We start from the raw sequence: 16368 nt of genomic DNA, 5'->3' as shown, positions 1-16368 counted from the left end.
CAATGCATAATCAGCCCTGAGCATTGTAGAAAAAGGGGTTGATTTACTAAAGGGGAATATAGACTGTGCACTTTGCAAAGTGCCAGTTGCCCTCTGCAACAGCAGTTGCTCCAGAGCTTAGTAAATGAGGTAAAGCTTCACTTGGCAAAAAGTACCCAATCACGCGCAAGGAAAATAAAAAAAGATAAAAAATGTTTTGCTTGCACATGATTGGATGATGGAAGTCAGTAGAGCTCCCCCTCATTTACTAAGCTCTGGAGCAACTGCACTCGCAGAATAATAATATAAGTTAAAAAAAAAATAATAATACTACAGTACTACCAATAATAATAATGTATACGGTAAATATTAGTAATAAAATTGTAATTATTAGTCATACTGCTACTACTACTACTTCTACTACTACTACTACTACTTCTACTACTACTAATAATAATATAGTACTACTACTACTAATAATAATAATAATAATAATATACTACTACTAATAATAATAATATACTACTAATAATAGTAATAATAATATACTACTACTACTACTAATAATAATAATAATAGTGATAAAAAAGTAATTATTATTAACAATAATATTAATACTATTGCTGCTGCTACTACTACTACTACTAATAAAATACTAATAATAATATAGTAGTACTACTACTACTACTACTACTACCACTAATAGTAATAATAATAATAATATAGAACTACTACTAATAGTAATAATAATATACTAATAATAATATAGTACTACTACTAATAATAATATCCTACAACTACTACCAGAATAGTGCAGTCTTTTTCAGTTTAGTAACTCAACCCCAAATAGTCAGAGCTGTATAAATGAGTAAAACATAATAAATATGAACCCACCTGTAATGTATTTTCTGTGACCTTTATTAAGTTTTGAAGCATTAGGAATTATTCCCATATTATCTCCCTACATTTTTTTTCCCCAAGAACAAATCATCAGCAATATTCCTCCAGCAAGTGTTTTCTATACCAAATACAAAGTGACAAGATATGAATACAGCATACATAGTCATCTTTATTGCTACATTAAGTATAAAGGGAAGAAGAAGCAGCACATGTGCAGATAGAAGGTCCTGTCCTCCACACTCGGCCCAGCCTATCACACAGCACACGGTGTACGGGACGTGTCACAGGAAGTCGGATCACTGGCAGAGGAAATCCCATTGCTGGAAAAAATAAAACATGAGATACAAAGCATGCACTATAGATCATTTCCCGAGATTGAAGATCAGAGCTATTTTATGGTGTTACAACTCCTATGGCTCATGGTTCCCAACAGACCTTAAAGGGTTATCTAGAGTCCAAACTTTTTATTTTTTTTTATTTTGGATAGAGTAGGGGAGGGTTAAAATTGCAGTCAGTTTACAACAGTACAGTTTTTGTTGCCATCTGTGTCTCATTAGGGAGGTTTTCTTCACTTCCTGTCCTGTAGGCTCAGCTTGAAGTGAGAAGATATATTTCCAATGTGAGGGTATCTCTTCTTCACACTATTGCGGGTTTGTGGCCCGTGTTTGTGTGGGCACAGCAGCCCATTCATGTGAATGGGCTGCTGTGCCTGCGTTTCCCGCAGAAAAAGGGTTCATGCACCATTTTCAAAATGCAGCAGCTGAGAAATCGCATGGTGCAAACATTTCCCTGCATTTCCAGCACCCACAAATGCGCTGCTGTTTGTGATACGTGGGGTGCCATTAGGAATGGATGCCAGCTCTGCACTTTTTAAACATCAGTGCGTTTTGACGGCAATCGGGGGCGGGAATTACTGCAAATCCTGCACCCGCAATAGTGTGAACCAGGCCTTAGACCAGGCATGTCCAAAGTCCGTGTTAATTTTGGATAAAGAAGGAAAGAGTCAAATAGACATGTTTGTGTTGTCTGTGTACAATTGAGGAAATTTCCCTTCACTTCCTGTCCCAGAGACACAACAGGAAGTTAGAGGTAATCTCACAGAGTGGGGAGAAAATTCCCTCGTATGGTCATCATATACAGATTTGTATACGAGTACCTACCTACACTATTAACACTGTAAATAAACACAAAGGTATTTGAAGATGCTGCATTTGTGCACACACCAACCTGACAGGCAGAGCTGTGCACTATTCCTAGCTCTGAGGAAGGGGGTACGCCCCCGAAACGCGTTAGCTGTACCCCGTGTTCTGTGCATGTCCATGCATTGCTTTTATGGCCTTTTGTCAGTTGCATTTTGTGAGCACCCCCTTTTATATAAAACATTTTTATTATTAAATTATCTTTGGTAATGCAGTAGGTGTGCGCGCCTTCCATTTCTGTTTTCCTTGTAGAGCTGTGCACTATGTTGTATTAGTTATAAATTGGTTTGAACAACGTTTTCTAGTTTTCTGTACTTAGTGTAAACACACACACACGACCCAAAATAGGGTAGGGCGACACTAAGGCCCCGTTAACATTACGTGATTTGGAATCATGGGCAGAATTGCTGTGATTCTGCCTGCGATTCCAAATCACTGGCAAAATCCACAGCGCACATTTGGGTGCCATTATTCTTAATGGAACACCAAACACGGTGCGATTTTGCCTCAACTGTTACAACACAGAATCGCGTGGCAATCACAGCAAAACACGCATTTAAAAGTCAAGCTAAGCTTGTCGTCCAAAAAAGAACAGGAGCTTCTTTTGGGCGACAAATACGTATAAGGCAGGCCATTGAAGTGAAAGGGCTGCCCTATGCGCGACATGCGAAATCGCCTGAAAACCGCGCAACAAGAATTGCAAGAATAAGAACATTTGCGCATCCACAATGAAAACATTTACGTATTTTGACTAATATAATTTTTTAGTATGCCACTCAGTGCCATCTAGTGGTTATAATGTGGTGTTTTCCTGATTGAGATATTTCAGGAAAATAGTGCATGTTGTATGTATGTAAATTGATGTATGTTTGATTGGGGTACACCTCACACAAAAAAGGGGTAAAACCTTAATGGATTGGGATTGATTGGGTCTCCTCCATGGCCTTGGTGGAAAACAGTACCCAGAAATAGTTTTGGTGATGTATACAAGGCATTTGGCTTGACTTGTGAGTGCTTTAAACTATGAACATATCACTATTTTTTTTGTCCTTTTAACATATGTATATATTGATTACTATATTTTATTACCGACATATTATAACACCATTGCTGGATACACCACTGAAGAAAGAGGAACTGAAACACATCGAGTATATCCACTCCGTAAAATGCATGTATTCAGAAGATACAGATACAATATTGTATCTCAATGGATAAACCAGCAGGACGCTAAACTTGTTTTTTAATCAAGATGTTTTATGATTGTTAATAAAATATTGAACGTTTTAACTCGCTACTTCTAGTGGTTACCTTTAAAGTCCCGGGTGGGGGGGGTATTTTCATTTTTTTTGTATATCTTTATAGGGATGTTGGTAAACCACTAAAACAATGTATATCTCCTCTTTTCTATAAATTGACAATATACTGTATCCTACTGGAATCCCCCCCCCTACAATATAAGGCGAGGCAAGAATGACGTCTCCTTCGCTCCTGAGATATCCTCGTCACATATCCCAGTAGGCATCAGCTTTAATACAACGCCCAGAGGAAGGTGGAGCTCTGGCTGGAGGGGTCAGATCTGAAGGCACATCCTCAGGGGATTCGGCTGCCTTAACCAGCTGGCTCCGGATGACATCACAGAGGAAGATGGTGGCGCAGAACCCAGCTTGCATCTGCAGAGTAGTGGATCACAGCTGGACATTGGGCGGGTGGGTTTTTTAAGGATAACCCAAATAAAAAGTTACGTTTAAAAAATAACACCATGGAGTGGAGTTGCTCCTGAACTATTCTCTACCTAACCCAAAATGAAATTACAGTCTGCTCTTATTATTGGAATCTTTGAGATTATGCTGGGAAGCTCTAAGTACCTGTCCATTTTTTTAATTAAGTCTCTTATCCGGAAAGAAAAAGATGGTACATTCCAAAATTTTCAAGCTGTCACCAGAACAGGAGGGCAGGAGAAATCCTTCATTGGTGAAACTCTTTATGGTGATAACTCTCTAAGAATGAATTTCCTGTCACTTTGAGAAGATCTACTCTGATTCCTGTTGTGACTGCTGGCTTTAAACTGTTGTGAAATGTACCCATTTACCAAGCTAATGAACATCTTAACAATAGTTTGGACAGTCTTGTCGTTTTTGGCATTGCACAGTTTCAGAACAAATATAACTCACGTTGGTTTTGACTTCCACTTTTGCCGGCATCAGATAATGTTCTTCTTGTACGATAGAGCTTGGGAAATAACCCAGTCTCGCTGTATACTCCCCGTATTCATCTCCTTGTACCTGTAGAATACAGCACAGGTGAGACTCCACTCTGCTTTTTCTGTATATATCAGCCATTCTCAACCAGGGTTCCTCCAGAGGTTGCTAGTGGTTCCTTGAGCTGTGGCTGATTGACCTCCCATCTGAGGATGCCTACATAGATCCAGGATCAACACCACCTAGCAAAGCCAGCAGCATGACACCAACTATTCTTTTAGCTGTCTGAATGTGTGGCGTTTGTCCCACTGGCCACCAAAGTGAGGGGCATTTTTCCCACTGAAAAATTTGTTTTAGGAAAGGTTCCCCAAGACCTAGAAGAATTATTTTATGGGTTCCTCTGGTGCAGAAATGCTGGTATATATTGTAGCAGAGCAGTGGTCTCCAAACTTTGTCCCAAGGGCCAGATGTGGTCCTTTGCTTGCCTTTATCCGGCCCTTAGGGCACTGTACCTCCCACTGACACCAAAGATGGAGCAATATTCATACCATTTACACCATTTACAATATTCTTCCCACTGACACTAATGATAAGGTTTATTATTCTTCTCACCAATACCAATACTCTTTCCATTAATACTTTCACTAATACCAATGATAGAGCACTATTCCTTCCACAGATAACAACGATGGGGTACTATTCCCCCCACTAATACCAACGATGGGGCACCATTTCTCCCACTGACACCAACAATGGAAATTATTCTTCCCACCAATACCAACGATGAGGCCCACAGGTGTTGTTATGTATTTTTTTTTTAACCCCTCCCTCACCAAGTCTGAGGCATTTTGTATACCCAGTGGTCCCAATCTGGCCCTCCTAAAGTCTGAAAGACAATAAACTGTCCCTTTGCCTACAAAGTTTGGCGACGCCTTTAGTAGAGCAGTGATACTCACACTGCCCAGCCAGAAGAGGCGTCCTCTGCCCTTTAGCTTGGAGTAGATATACAGCGTTTGTCCACGTCTAATTGGGATAAAACGGCAGTCTGGGGGGGTGTAGTCAGACAGAGCTACCCCAATAGAAATGGGATCTATCAAAGGGATAAAAAGAAAGTAATGAGCTGAAATACAGTACAAGCAGTAAACAATGCCTTTGTTTCGTCAGATTAGGGGACCCATCAGAATTTGTAACGGTAGTGACGTTCCGTCGCCACCATCTTGCTACACCCCACACCCGTCCACAGTAAGGATACACTGAGAAGGGGGCAAGCGGACATCTTGTTACACCCACCAGAGTTTTGCATTTCACACTTATTTTTTAACAGTAAACGGAGCTTATATGGTGAAATACAGTATTTCGAAATCCGACGGACTGTTTAGATGTTGAATTTTAAAAGCAGCGGCAAAATTGCTGATCTCACAGGTTTGCTAATCTGACAGAACACCACTGCTTTTATAATTCAACATGTGAACAGTCCGATGGATTTATAAATACTGTATTTCACCATATATATTCCGTTTACTGTTAAAAATAACTGTGAAATGCAAAACTCAGGTGGGTGTAACAAGATGTCTGCTTGCCCCCTTCTCGGTGTATCCGTACTGTGGAGGAGTGCAGGGCATGAGCAAGATGGTGGCGACGGAACGTCACTTCCGTTACAAACTCTGACGGGTCGCCAAATCTGATGAAACACTTGCTAATAGAACTTACAGTGGTAGGTACGTGCTAATTATGGATTGCAGAACTCTAAGGAGTGTTGAAAAAGGGTCTGGCTGCATGGCCATTCCCAAGTTGTAGCCCTTAAATATGCTCTGCTGTTGACAACTGATGATCAGATAGGTGACCAAGGCAAGTGCCAAAATTTAATGCAGAGTCATAGACACATCTTAGTTCCATCTACTCTACATATATGATTGTGTCACAGAAACTGGAAGGATTTTTTACGGGACAATTTTTGATGTAAATAGGGTATGTATTTATTTTTAAGAGTTTCAGGGTCTAAAGTACACCTGTACTAAAGAGACATGTAGGCTGAAATTTCTGACCTGACTATCTTTGGCTTCAATACTTTCAGATACTGACCTGAAACAGATATGCTGAAGGTGAACTTCTGATTTGATTACTTTTTCCAGATCAATTTCACAAAAATACAGAGACCATTGGACCACATGGACATTGGGTTGCCACCTCATCCCTTTAAACCCGAACACATCTGAATTACACATGTTCTGTGGCTGATTAAGGTGGTAATTAAACTCACTTGGTGAGATCCCCGCTAGCTGTCAGATCGGGGATGTGCAGGGGCTGGTCCGTCGTAACATGTTGAATGTTACCTGAATATGGGTATAACATGTAACATGCTTCCTCCCCAGCAAGAACTGTTGAGTGGCACAGTAGTCACATATCCAAATCTCATTAGACTAGCAGGCAAGGCAGCTGTGCCTTAGATGATCTCATGCTGCAGATATACTACTATAAGTCTATGAAACAGCACTATAGGCAGTGTACTTTTTTCAGGAGCAATTTAAGACAAAAGAAGACAAAAGGTAGATTTTTTTTAAGGGTACTGTTTAGATATAATTAACATTTTTAGAAGTGAGCAGTGCTTATTACAGTGACTTCAATCTTCCACAGGGTTAAGCCAGGTATAGCATATGCATACATACATTGGTCAAAGCTGAACCAATGTAAGTATGCAAAAATATGCATACCTGGAATTCAGCTTTAAAGGTGCCCATACATTTGAAGGTTCTCAGACATGCAGGATCAGACCACCCTCAGACTTCTCTGTCTGGCAGGTGCTCCACGAACGAGTGCTCACATTTGTGTGAGGCTGGGTTCACATATATGCAAACTGGATGAAGGTTTCCCCGCAGCCAATTCGCTTGACAGGCGAGTATGACCAGCTCTCAATGGAGCCGGTTCACACAGGTTCCGGGGTGGCCGTGGTGCAAATTCCAAAAGGGCCCTGTGCGTTTTTTGGTCCGGTTCAGGTGCAAATTCAGGCAAAAATTCAGACCTGAATCACACCTAAACCGGTAAACAGACATACACCGGAACCCAGGCACGAACCTGCGGCTGCACATATGTGAACCCAGCCTGAATGGAAATGGTTGGAGCACTGATGAGTAGAGTGCAGAGATTGGACAAGATTTGCAGATCTGTCTATGCAATCATTTCTCTCTAAGAGCAGTCAGGTTTTTGGTGCTATCATAGGGGTGGGATTGCTACCTGGTCCTGCCTGATTAAGGAGTGGGACAAGCATACACATTTGACAGGTATACCTGCATATATATGATCATTTAATATCCAGATAATTGCATAACCCCAGTACTTACGACTGCACTCTTCATCCGCACACAACTTCCGGTCAGCCAGCTTTGGCATTTTTCTGCTTCCTCCAGTAAGTCCAAACAGGACGCAAAGCAAAAGACATGGCAGCCTCAGATACATGGTTCTCTCTTACCTCTGGATGCTGCAATCTGTCTCTGTACCAAACACCAGCGCTAAAGAGGAGAGCAGAATAACTGCTTCAAGTCACTTCCCCACTGGATTTTTTTTTTTTTTTTTTAACATTCCAACCATACAACTTGAAAGAGTTGACACAGCTGGGCTTGTAGGGGGAAAAAAAAAGTTCCGGTGTTAGGTGAAAAACAAACATTGTATAATGACTTTTTCCTGTGCAAATATTCAGGTTTATTCATCTAGGTACCACTAACAGCAATAGTGGTGTGCAAAGTGCAGTAACACACGGCATCCACTTCGCTTTCAGGTCTCTATAGTCAGTAGAGTTAAAAGTTGGCTCCTGATTGGTAGCTGTGGGTTACAGCACTTTGCCAGTTACCAACGTTCTTTGCACTTACTAAATAAGCATTAAAGTTATTAAAGCTGAATATTTGTAATGTACTTAACAGACTAAAGCTGGTGATACACGTCATTTCCAGCTGCCCATTGGCTCCTGGGATATGGAGTCAATGGGCAACCTGCTGTACACAGAGTGCACCACGCTTTGTTCACACTGCGCAGGCGTGAGATCGGAAGGTGCGCGCTGGGTAGCCAGCTGCACCACTTCCCGGAAGAAACTCAGAGTGGGCTTCAGATGCCCACACTAATGCCCCGTACACACGGTCGGATTTTCCGATGAAAAATGTGTGATAGGACCTTGTTGGAAATTCCGACCGTGTGTAGGCTCCATCACACATTTTCCATCGGATTTTCTGACACACAAGAGCAGGATATAAAATTTTCCGACAACAAAATCCGTTGTCGGAAATTCTGTGTGTGTACACAAATCCGACAGACAAAGTGCCACGCATGCTCAGAATAAATAAAGAGATGAAAGCTATTGGCCACTGCCCCGTTTATAGTCCCGACGTACGTGTTTTACGTCACCGCGTTTAGAACGATCGGATTTTCCGACAACTTTGTGTGACCGTGTGTATGCAAGACAAGTTTGAGCCAACATCCGTCGGAAAAAATCCTAGGATTTTGTTGTCGGAATGTCCGAACAAAGTCCGACCGTGTGTACGGGGCATAAGGATGGAAGCTCACTGGATTCAGAGGGTACAGTAAGTACAAATAAACAAATTAAAAAAGATACCATCTTCATATGCAAATTTATGCCCCGTACACACGATCGGACTTTCCGACAACGAAACCGTGAAATTTTGTTCGAAGATTGTTGGCTCCAACTTGTCTTGCATACACACGACCACACAAATGTTGGCCAACAATTACGAACGTGGTGACGTACAAGACGTACGAGGAGCCGAGAAAAAGGAAGTTCAATAGCCTGTGCGGCTCCTTCTGCTTGATTTCGAGCATGCGTTTTGTGCATTGGACTTGTGTACACACGATCGGAAATTCCGACAACAAGGTTTTGTTGGCGGAAAATTTGAGAACCTGCTAGCAAACATTTGTTGGCGGAAATCCGACAACAAATGTTCGATGGAGTGTACACACGGTCAGACTTTCAGCCAACAAGCTCACATCCAATATTTGTTGGCGGAAAATCGGACCATGTGTACGGGGCATTAGATTGCATAAGCTGTAACTATCACAGGAGTGATTTTTGAAATAAAATTTAGAAAAAAAGGCCGGTGCTCCACTTTTTCACAGTTGTGTGAAAAAGTATTAGCCCCTTTCTAATTTTTTTTTTTTTTTGCATATTTCTCACACTTAAATGATTCAGATCATCAAACAATATTTAATATTACACAAAAGTAAATCCAAGATTCAGTTTTTAAATTATTATTTCATTTATTAAGGGAAAAAAGCTGTTCAAACCTACCTGCACTATGTGAAAAAGTAATTGCCCCCTCCCATGCTGAATCATGAATGAACTGTAAATAACCACAATTTTTTGGAAAGCTGAGTTAAACTTCACTTGCCACACCCAGGCCTGATTACTGCCAGACCTGTTGAATCAAGAAATCACATAAATAGAAGCTGTCTGACAAAGTGAAACATGCTAACAGATCACAAAAAGCCACACATCATGCCACAATCTAAAAAAATTCAAGCACAGATTAGAAACAAAGTAATGTATCAGTCTAGGAAGGGTTTTAAAGCTATTTCTAAGGCTTTGGAACTCCAGTGAACCACGGGGAGAGCCATTATCCACAGGTGGAGATAACTTGGAGCAATGGTGAACCTTCCCAGGAGTGGCTGGCCTGTGAAAATTACTCCAAGAGCATGACGACGACTCATCCAGGAGGTCATAAAAGAACCCAGAACAACATCTAAAGAGCTGCAGGCCTCACTTGCCTCAAGTAAGATCAGTGTTGATGATTCAACAATAAGAAAGAGACGACAAAAATTGCATTCATGGGAGAGTTCCAAAGCTAAAGCCACTGCTGACCAAAAAGAACACAAAGGCTCATCTCACATTTACCAAAAAATCTTGATTATCCCCAAGACTTTTAGGCAAATGTTCTGTGCACTGGAGACAAAAATGTAACTTTTTGGAAGGTGTGCATCCAACTACATCTGGCATAAAACTAATACAGCATTTAATAACAAGAACATCATACCAACAGTCAGACACTGGGGTGGTAGCGTGATGGTCTGGGGCTGCTTTGCAGCTTCAGGACCTGGACAACTTACCATAATTGATGGAACCATGAATTCTGAGTTCTCCTAAAGGAGAATGTCCGGCCATAAAATCGTGACCTCAAGCTCAAGTGCACTTGGGTTATGCAGCAGGACAATGATCTGAAACACGACAGCAAGCCCACCTCCAAATGGTTCAAACAAAGCAAAATGTAGGTTTTGGAGTGACCTAGTCAAAGCCCAGACTTATGCCGCGCACACACGAGTGGACTTTACGGCAGACTTTTCCCAGCGGACTTTACGACGGACTTTCCAAATGAACGGACTTGCCTACACACAATTAACCAAAGTCTGTCGAATTCGTACGTGATGACGTACGACCGGACTAAAATAAGGAAGTTCATAGCCAGTAGCCAACAGCTGCCCTAGCGTGGCTTTTTGTCCGTCGAACTAGCATACAGACGAGCGGACTTTTTGACTGGACTCGAGTCCTCCGGATAGATTTGAAACATGTTTCAAATCTAATGCCGCGTACACACGAGCGGACTTTACGGCAGACTTTGCCCGGCGGACGGGATTTGGTCGGACAATTCAAACGTGTGTGGGCTCCAGCGGACTTTGTTTTCTCAAAAGTTGGATGGACTTAGATTTGAAACATGTTTTAAATTAATCCGTCGAAATCGAGTCCGGTCGAAAAGTCAGCCATCTGTATGCTAGTTCGACGGACATAAAGCCACGCTAGGGCAGCTATTGGCTATTGGCTATGAACTTCCTTGTATTAGTCCGGTCCTACATCATCACGTACGAATTCGACGGACTTTGGTGGATTGTGTGTAGGCAAGTCCGTTCATTCAGAAAGTCCGTCGTAAAGTACGTCGAAAAGTCCACCAGGCAAAGTCTGCCGTAAAGTCCGCTCGTGTGTACGTGACATGAGTCCATCCAACTTTTCAGAAAACAAAATCCGCTGAAGCCCACACACGATCGAATTGTCCGACGAAATCCCGTCCACCGGGCAAAGTCTGCCGTAAAGTCCGCTCGTGTGTACGCGGCATTATATCCAATAAAGATGCTGTATCATGACCTTACACAGGCTGGAAAACCCTCCAATGTGGCTGAATTAAAACAATTCTGCAAAGAGTGGGCGCCAAATTGCTCCACAGCAATGTGAAATAGACATGTGCGGTTCGTTTCGTTCTGAATTAAAATTTGGCCGAATTTCCGAATTAGAATAGGTAATTAGTCCAAATAGTCCAAATTTAAACGAATCTGAAATAACGAAATTCGAATAGTTTTCGAATACTTTTCGAATAGTTTTCAGATTCGAAAACTTTTTGAATTCGTGCAGCCTCATCAGTACTGTTTTCCAATTTCCAAAGAGAATAAAATTGAATAGAAAATAAAGGAATAGAAAAGAAAAAATTTTTTTTTTTCTTTTCTATTCCTTTATTTTCTATTCTTTTTTGAAATTGGAAAACTATTTGAATTCGAAAATTTATCAAAATTGATTTGAAAACTTTTCAAATTCGAAAACTATTCGAAATTGATTCAAAATAGATTTCTCTAGATTGTAAGCTCTAAGGCCCTCTGATTCCTCCTGTATTGATTTGTATTTTAAGTGTACTGTCTGCCCCAATGTTGTAAAGCATTGCGCAAACTGTTGGTGCTATATAAATCCTGTATAATAATAATATAATAATAATTTCGTTCTGCACATGTCTAATGTGAAAGACTCATTGCCAGTTATCGCAAACGCTTGATTGCAGTTGTTGCCGCCAAGGGTGGCACAACCAGTTATTAGGTTTAGGGGGCAATTACTTTTTCACTTAAAGCCAGGCAGGTTTGGACAGCTTTTTTTCCTTAATAAATTAAACCATCATTTAAAAACTGCATTTTGTCTTTACTCAGGTTATCTTTGTGTAATACAGTTTGTTTGATGATCTGGGTCAGCAAATTATGAGAAGTGCAGTGATAGCTTCACCTTAACATAGTAAATCAATTGCTTTTTATCAATATGTACCATTTAAATTTGTTTTAATGTTCTCCAGCTGATTATCCAGAGACAGCGGCTGAAATCGCAATTCTTGTTATGAGTGCTGTTATCTGTGGCTTGGCGCTCCTGTTCTTCTTAGGTTCGGTAAGTAAATCCACATTGTTACACCTAATGCCCATCTGCAGTGTGAAACCTTGGGATGTTTAATGAAAGTCTTGTCCACTCCACCTGTTGAATCCTTATAATTCTTATCTGAAGCATCTTAGTACCTGAAAGTTTAAGTGTGACAAATATGCAACAAAAAATAAAAATCAGAAAGGGGGCAAATACTTTTCCACACAACTGTACTACCCTTCATCCCCAATCCAATGATTGGTTTTTGGCTCAAAAATTTCCCCAAGAAATCTTAGTGCACATGCAGAGGGGGTGGAGGGGGGTTTCCCCCTAAAAATAGGTAACTATTGTGTATTTCAGAGAGTATGTTTGTTAGAATTATAAAGTTTACCTAGAAGTAATGTTTGCTGTTTTCATGAGGGTCTATCAAACATATTGGTGGACTCTCCCTCTAGCGGCCTCCGTGTATACAGTGAGCAGTGTACCTCTGCATATTTACAGCCAGCCTGACAACAAAGAAGGGCTTGTGTGGTCTGCAAATGAACCTCCATAAGTTTACATGTTGTGCCACATCTGAATCTCTTCTTAAAGTTGTGTGGTAGGGCATATCCTGGCTATTTATATATAATAAAAAATAAAAAGCCTTTTAAATCTCTGGGTCACACTATCTGGAGGTATCAGGGACAATGTACAAATGATGGTACAAGACTTTGCTCAGCTTGTTGCCATACCAAGTACCACATTCTACTGTATGGAGCCGTTTTTTTAATTTGTTTGCAGAATACCACAAAAAAAAGGCCCCATACACACTATTAGATTTTATGTAGATTTTTTTGTCTTCAGATTTACCAAAACCATGTAATATGAGGTCAAACCTTAATTCCGCATACAGACGATCGGACATTCCGACAACAAAATCCTAGGATTTATTTCCGACGGATGTTGGCTCAAACTTGTCTTGCACACACACGGTCGTACAAATGTTGTCGGAGATGCTGAACGTCAAGAACGCGGTGACGTACGACGAGCCGTTAAAAATAAAGTTCAATAGCCAGTGTGGCTCTTCTGCTTGATTCCGAGCATGCGTGGAATTTTGTGCGTCGGAATTGTGTACACACGATCGGAATTTCCGACAAAGGATTTTGTTGTTGGAAAATTTGAGAACCAGCTCTCAAATTTTGTTTGTCGTTAATTTCGACAAAAAATGTCCGATGGAGCCTACAAGCGGTCGGAATTTCCGACAACAAGCTCACATCGAACATTTGTTGTCGGGAATTCCGACCGTGTGTACGCGGCATATGAGTTTCAATTTGTATGCAATCAGGCAGGCCCTTGCACTACATGGTTTTGGTAAATCTGAAGACAAAAATCTGCAGAAAATCAAATAGTGTGTATGGGGTCTAACACTACCGTTTTCATCTATACAGAGCACCTGGAGACTTGTCTGAAAATCGCCGTATGGTGAATGTTTGGAAAGCCCCTCCCCCAGTGCTGGGACACTTCTTTCCAGATCAGGCACCTACAGCAATATGCAGTATTACAAGCTTTACCTGCTTTCTAAACCAGTAGTGACATATCATTTAGGGACAAGTGTAGTAGTTAGGGAAGGTAGGCATGTTACATAGTATATTTTGTTTGCATTCGAACTCCAAAAGGACATTAAAGCATCTAAAAGAGCAAGTTTTGCGTTTGTTAATCGTTTGTTAACCTAAAAAAAAAACATTTTAAAAATGGAACATGTCCCACAGTACAGTGCCTGTGCAGTGTAATTTGGCCCCCTGTATCACCTGAAATAACTGGCTGATCCTGCTAATTTCTACCCTCCCCTCTGTAAACTGACCACGGTATATAATGGCTGCTGAGCCCTGTCACCGTGGTCAGTTTACGTGCCTCCTTCATCCAGTGCTATCTACAGCTCGCCTCTGTCCTCCGCCCCCTTCCCCTCCCTGCCTGTCTGCTCCTGTGTCAGTGCCTGCCCCCTCCTGCTGTAATAACAATAATAATCTTATATAATCCTGCTTGTTTCTTAATAACAGGAGCTCCGGTCTCTGTGTTTTATAAAAAAAAAAAAAATGCCTCCTTTACTGTATTTCAGAGCGGCTTCCCGCGATCGGCCAGCTCTCTCCTCCTCTCGTCTTGGCTGACGTCAGTGGGGGAATCTCAGCCCCGCCCACAGCTGCTGTCAACCGGGCAGAGGAGAGAACAGGTGGATCATGTGATCGCGGGGAGCTGTTCTGAAATACAGTAAATAAGGCATATATTTTTTTTGTTTTTTAGACAGAGAGACAGGAGCTTATATAACTTTATACGAGCAGATTATATAAGTTTATACGAGTTGGTTAACAACCGCTTTAAGGACTCGTCCCCCGCTCCTCTTGAAGAATTGGCACTTATGAGTGGATACATGATTTTGACAGGTACCCGCTCCCACCGCCTAGGCGATTGGAAGTCCACCCCCCTCCCTCGCAGTCTTCTGGGGCGCGTGACAGGTCCCAGAAGACTGCTTGACCATTCACAATGCGCAGCGTGCACCCGGCTGTGAAGCCGCAAGCTGTCACAGCCAGGTACCCTTAGTTAAGATGTTGACACCAAAGAAAGAAGACAGCGGATGATGAAACCGGCTAAGATGAGCACACACAGCTGGCTCGTGGGACAGACGAGTGGCTGTGTTTTAAAAGACAGACACTACAGTTTTTGTAGATGCTGCCTTTTTTCACAGGAGGCTAGAGCTCCTCTTTAAGCCCTGGTTCACGCCAGTGCTGCTTTAAAGTTACGCTACTTAACCACTTCAGCTCCTGGCCAGGCCATTATTTGCTATACGGCAATGCTTTACTTTGACTGACAATTGCGCGGTCGTGCAACGCTGTACCCAAATAAAACTTTGCCCTTTTTTACCCTCAAATAGAGCTTTCTTTTGGTGGTATTTGATCACCGTTGCCGTTTTTATTTTTGCGCTATAAACGAAAAACTGACAATTTTGAAAAAACATTTGTTTTACTTTCTGCTATAAAACACATCCAAAAATTTCTTAATCAATTTAGGCCAATATGTATTCTGCCACATTTTTTTTGTAAAAAAAAATCCCAATAAGCCTATATTGATTGGTTTGCGCAAGTTACAGCGTCTACAAACTATAGGATATATTTATGGATTTTTTTAAATTTTTTTTTAGAAATCAGCAACCTATAGCAGCGAACAAATTGGACACTGACACTTTGAGGACCAGTGACACTAATACAGTGATCAGTGCTAAAAATATGTACTGTCACTGTACTAATTACACTGGCTGGAGAGGAGATAACATCAGGGGCAATCTGTGTGCCTAGCTGGTGTTTTACTGTAGTGGTTCAGTACTAGGGGGAAGTCAAAGATCCGTGTCACTGATTTGCAGAAACACAGGATCAATGTCTTCCGTACACACGATAAGAAGATCGGAAGTAAAATGCTGATTTTCGGATCGTTAGTACGGTGCTTTCGACAGCCGATTCCGATCTTTCGTATGACAAAAGCTGGATGTGCAGACTATACATTTTTTGTCTGATGTGAACACAACATCGTTTAATTAGTACGGTTTTCGTCCAAAAAAAAAATCGCAAGACTACGCATGCTCAGAAGCTAAAGAATACATACAAAACTATTCAACACATTATGTCACTCCTGACGTTGAATTCTGTCATATGAGAATCTTCATATAGTGAGTAACCTCTTCACTTTCGATATGAGACTAGCATGTAACAAAAAACGGTATGTATGGTGCCTTGTGCCTCAGACCCCCTTGACCATTTGTCACAATACCATCATTGTGCAGATACCTATTTGGTTTTTCATGCTTTTTTTACTGATGTAATACACACGCATCTACCCCTGATGAAGCGAACATGGTCTTGCGAAACACGTAGGGTCACTTTCTATGCCTTTGTATATGGCTATGTAC

The 16368-nt window shown here is 41.3% G+C and overlaps 2 protein-coding genes across 7 annotated transcripts in view; one reads left to right on the top strand and one right to left on the bottom strand.

The window, feature by feature from the left end:
- Window positions 1–16368, top strand: part of ACTMAP (actin maturation protease) — a 341161-nt gene that overhangs the window by 285405 nt on the left and 39388 nt on the right. For 5 of the 6 annotated variants that reach the window (XM_073598538.1, XM_073598542.1, XM_073598543.1 and 2 more), the window contains one exon: window positions 12376–12464. The exons of the other annotated variant lie outside the window; for it this stretch is intronic. The gene's annotated coding sequence lies outside the window, so the exon portion shown is untranslated. The remainder of the gene's footprint in view (window positions 1–12375; window positions 12465–16368) is intronic. 6 annotated transcript variants of the gene reach the window in all.
- MIA (MIA SH3 domain containing) lies at window positions 1029–7803 on the bottom strand. The gene is made up of 4 exons (XM_073598532.1): window positions 7618–7803; window positions 5236–5369; window positions 4253–4363; window positions 1029–1199 (listed from the first exon to the last, which is right to left on the bottom strand). Exons 1-4 carry the CDS (start codon window positions 7730–7732, stop codon window positions 1176–1178), a joined length of 384 nt encoding a protein of 127 aa, XP_073454633.1. The 5' UTR covers window positions 7733–7803; the 3' UTR covers window positions 1029–1175.

The sequence above is a fragment of the Aquarana catesbeiana genome, linkage group LG09, assembly GCF_042186555.1.
Source record: "Aquarana catesbeiana isolate 2022-GZ linkage group LG09, ASM4218655v1, whole genome shotgun sequence".
Classification (NCBI taxonomy): Eukaryota; Metazoa; Chordata; class Amphibia; order Anura; family Ranidae; genus Aquarana; species Aquarana catesbeiana.
This window is presented reverse-complemented; position numbering and strand designations above follow the sequence as displayed.

Bases quoted from the DNA above. Each gene is read 5' to 3' on its own strand.
- MIA (XM_073598532.1), bottom strand. From the start codon at position 7,732: ATGTATCTGAGGCTGCCATGTCTTTTGCTTTGCGTCCTGTTTGGACTT. The intron at 5,370-7,617 runs GTAAGTACTGGG...TCCCTTTGATAG, and splicing joins TGCGGATGAAGAGTGCAGTC to ATCCCATTTCTATTGGGGTA. The intron at 4,364-5,235 runs GTGAGTATCACT...TGTATTCTACAG, and splicing joins GCCTCTTCTGGCTGGGCAGT to GTACAAGGAGATGAATACGG.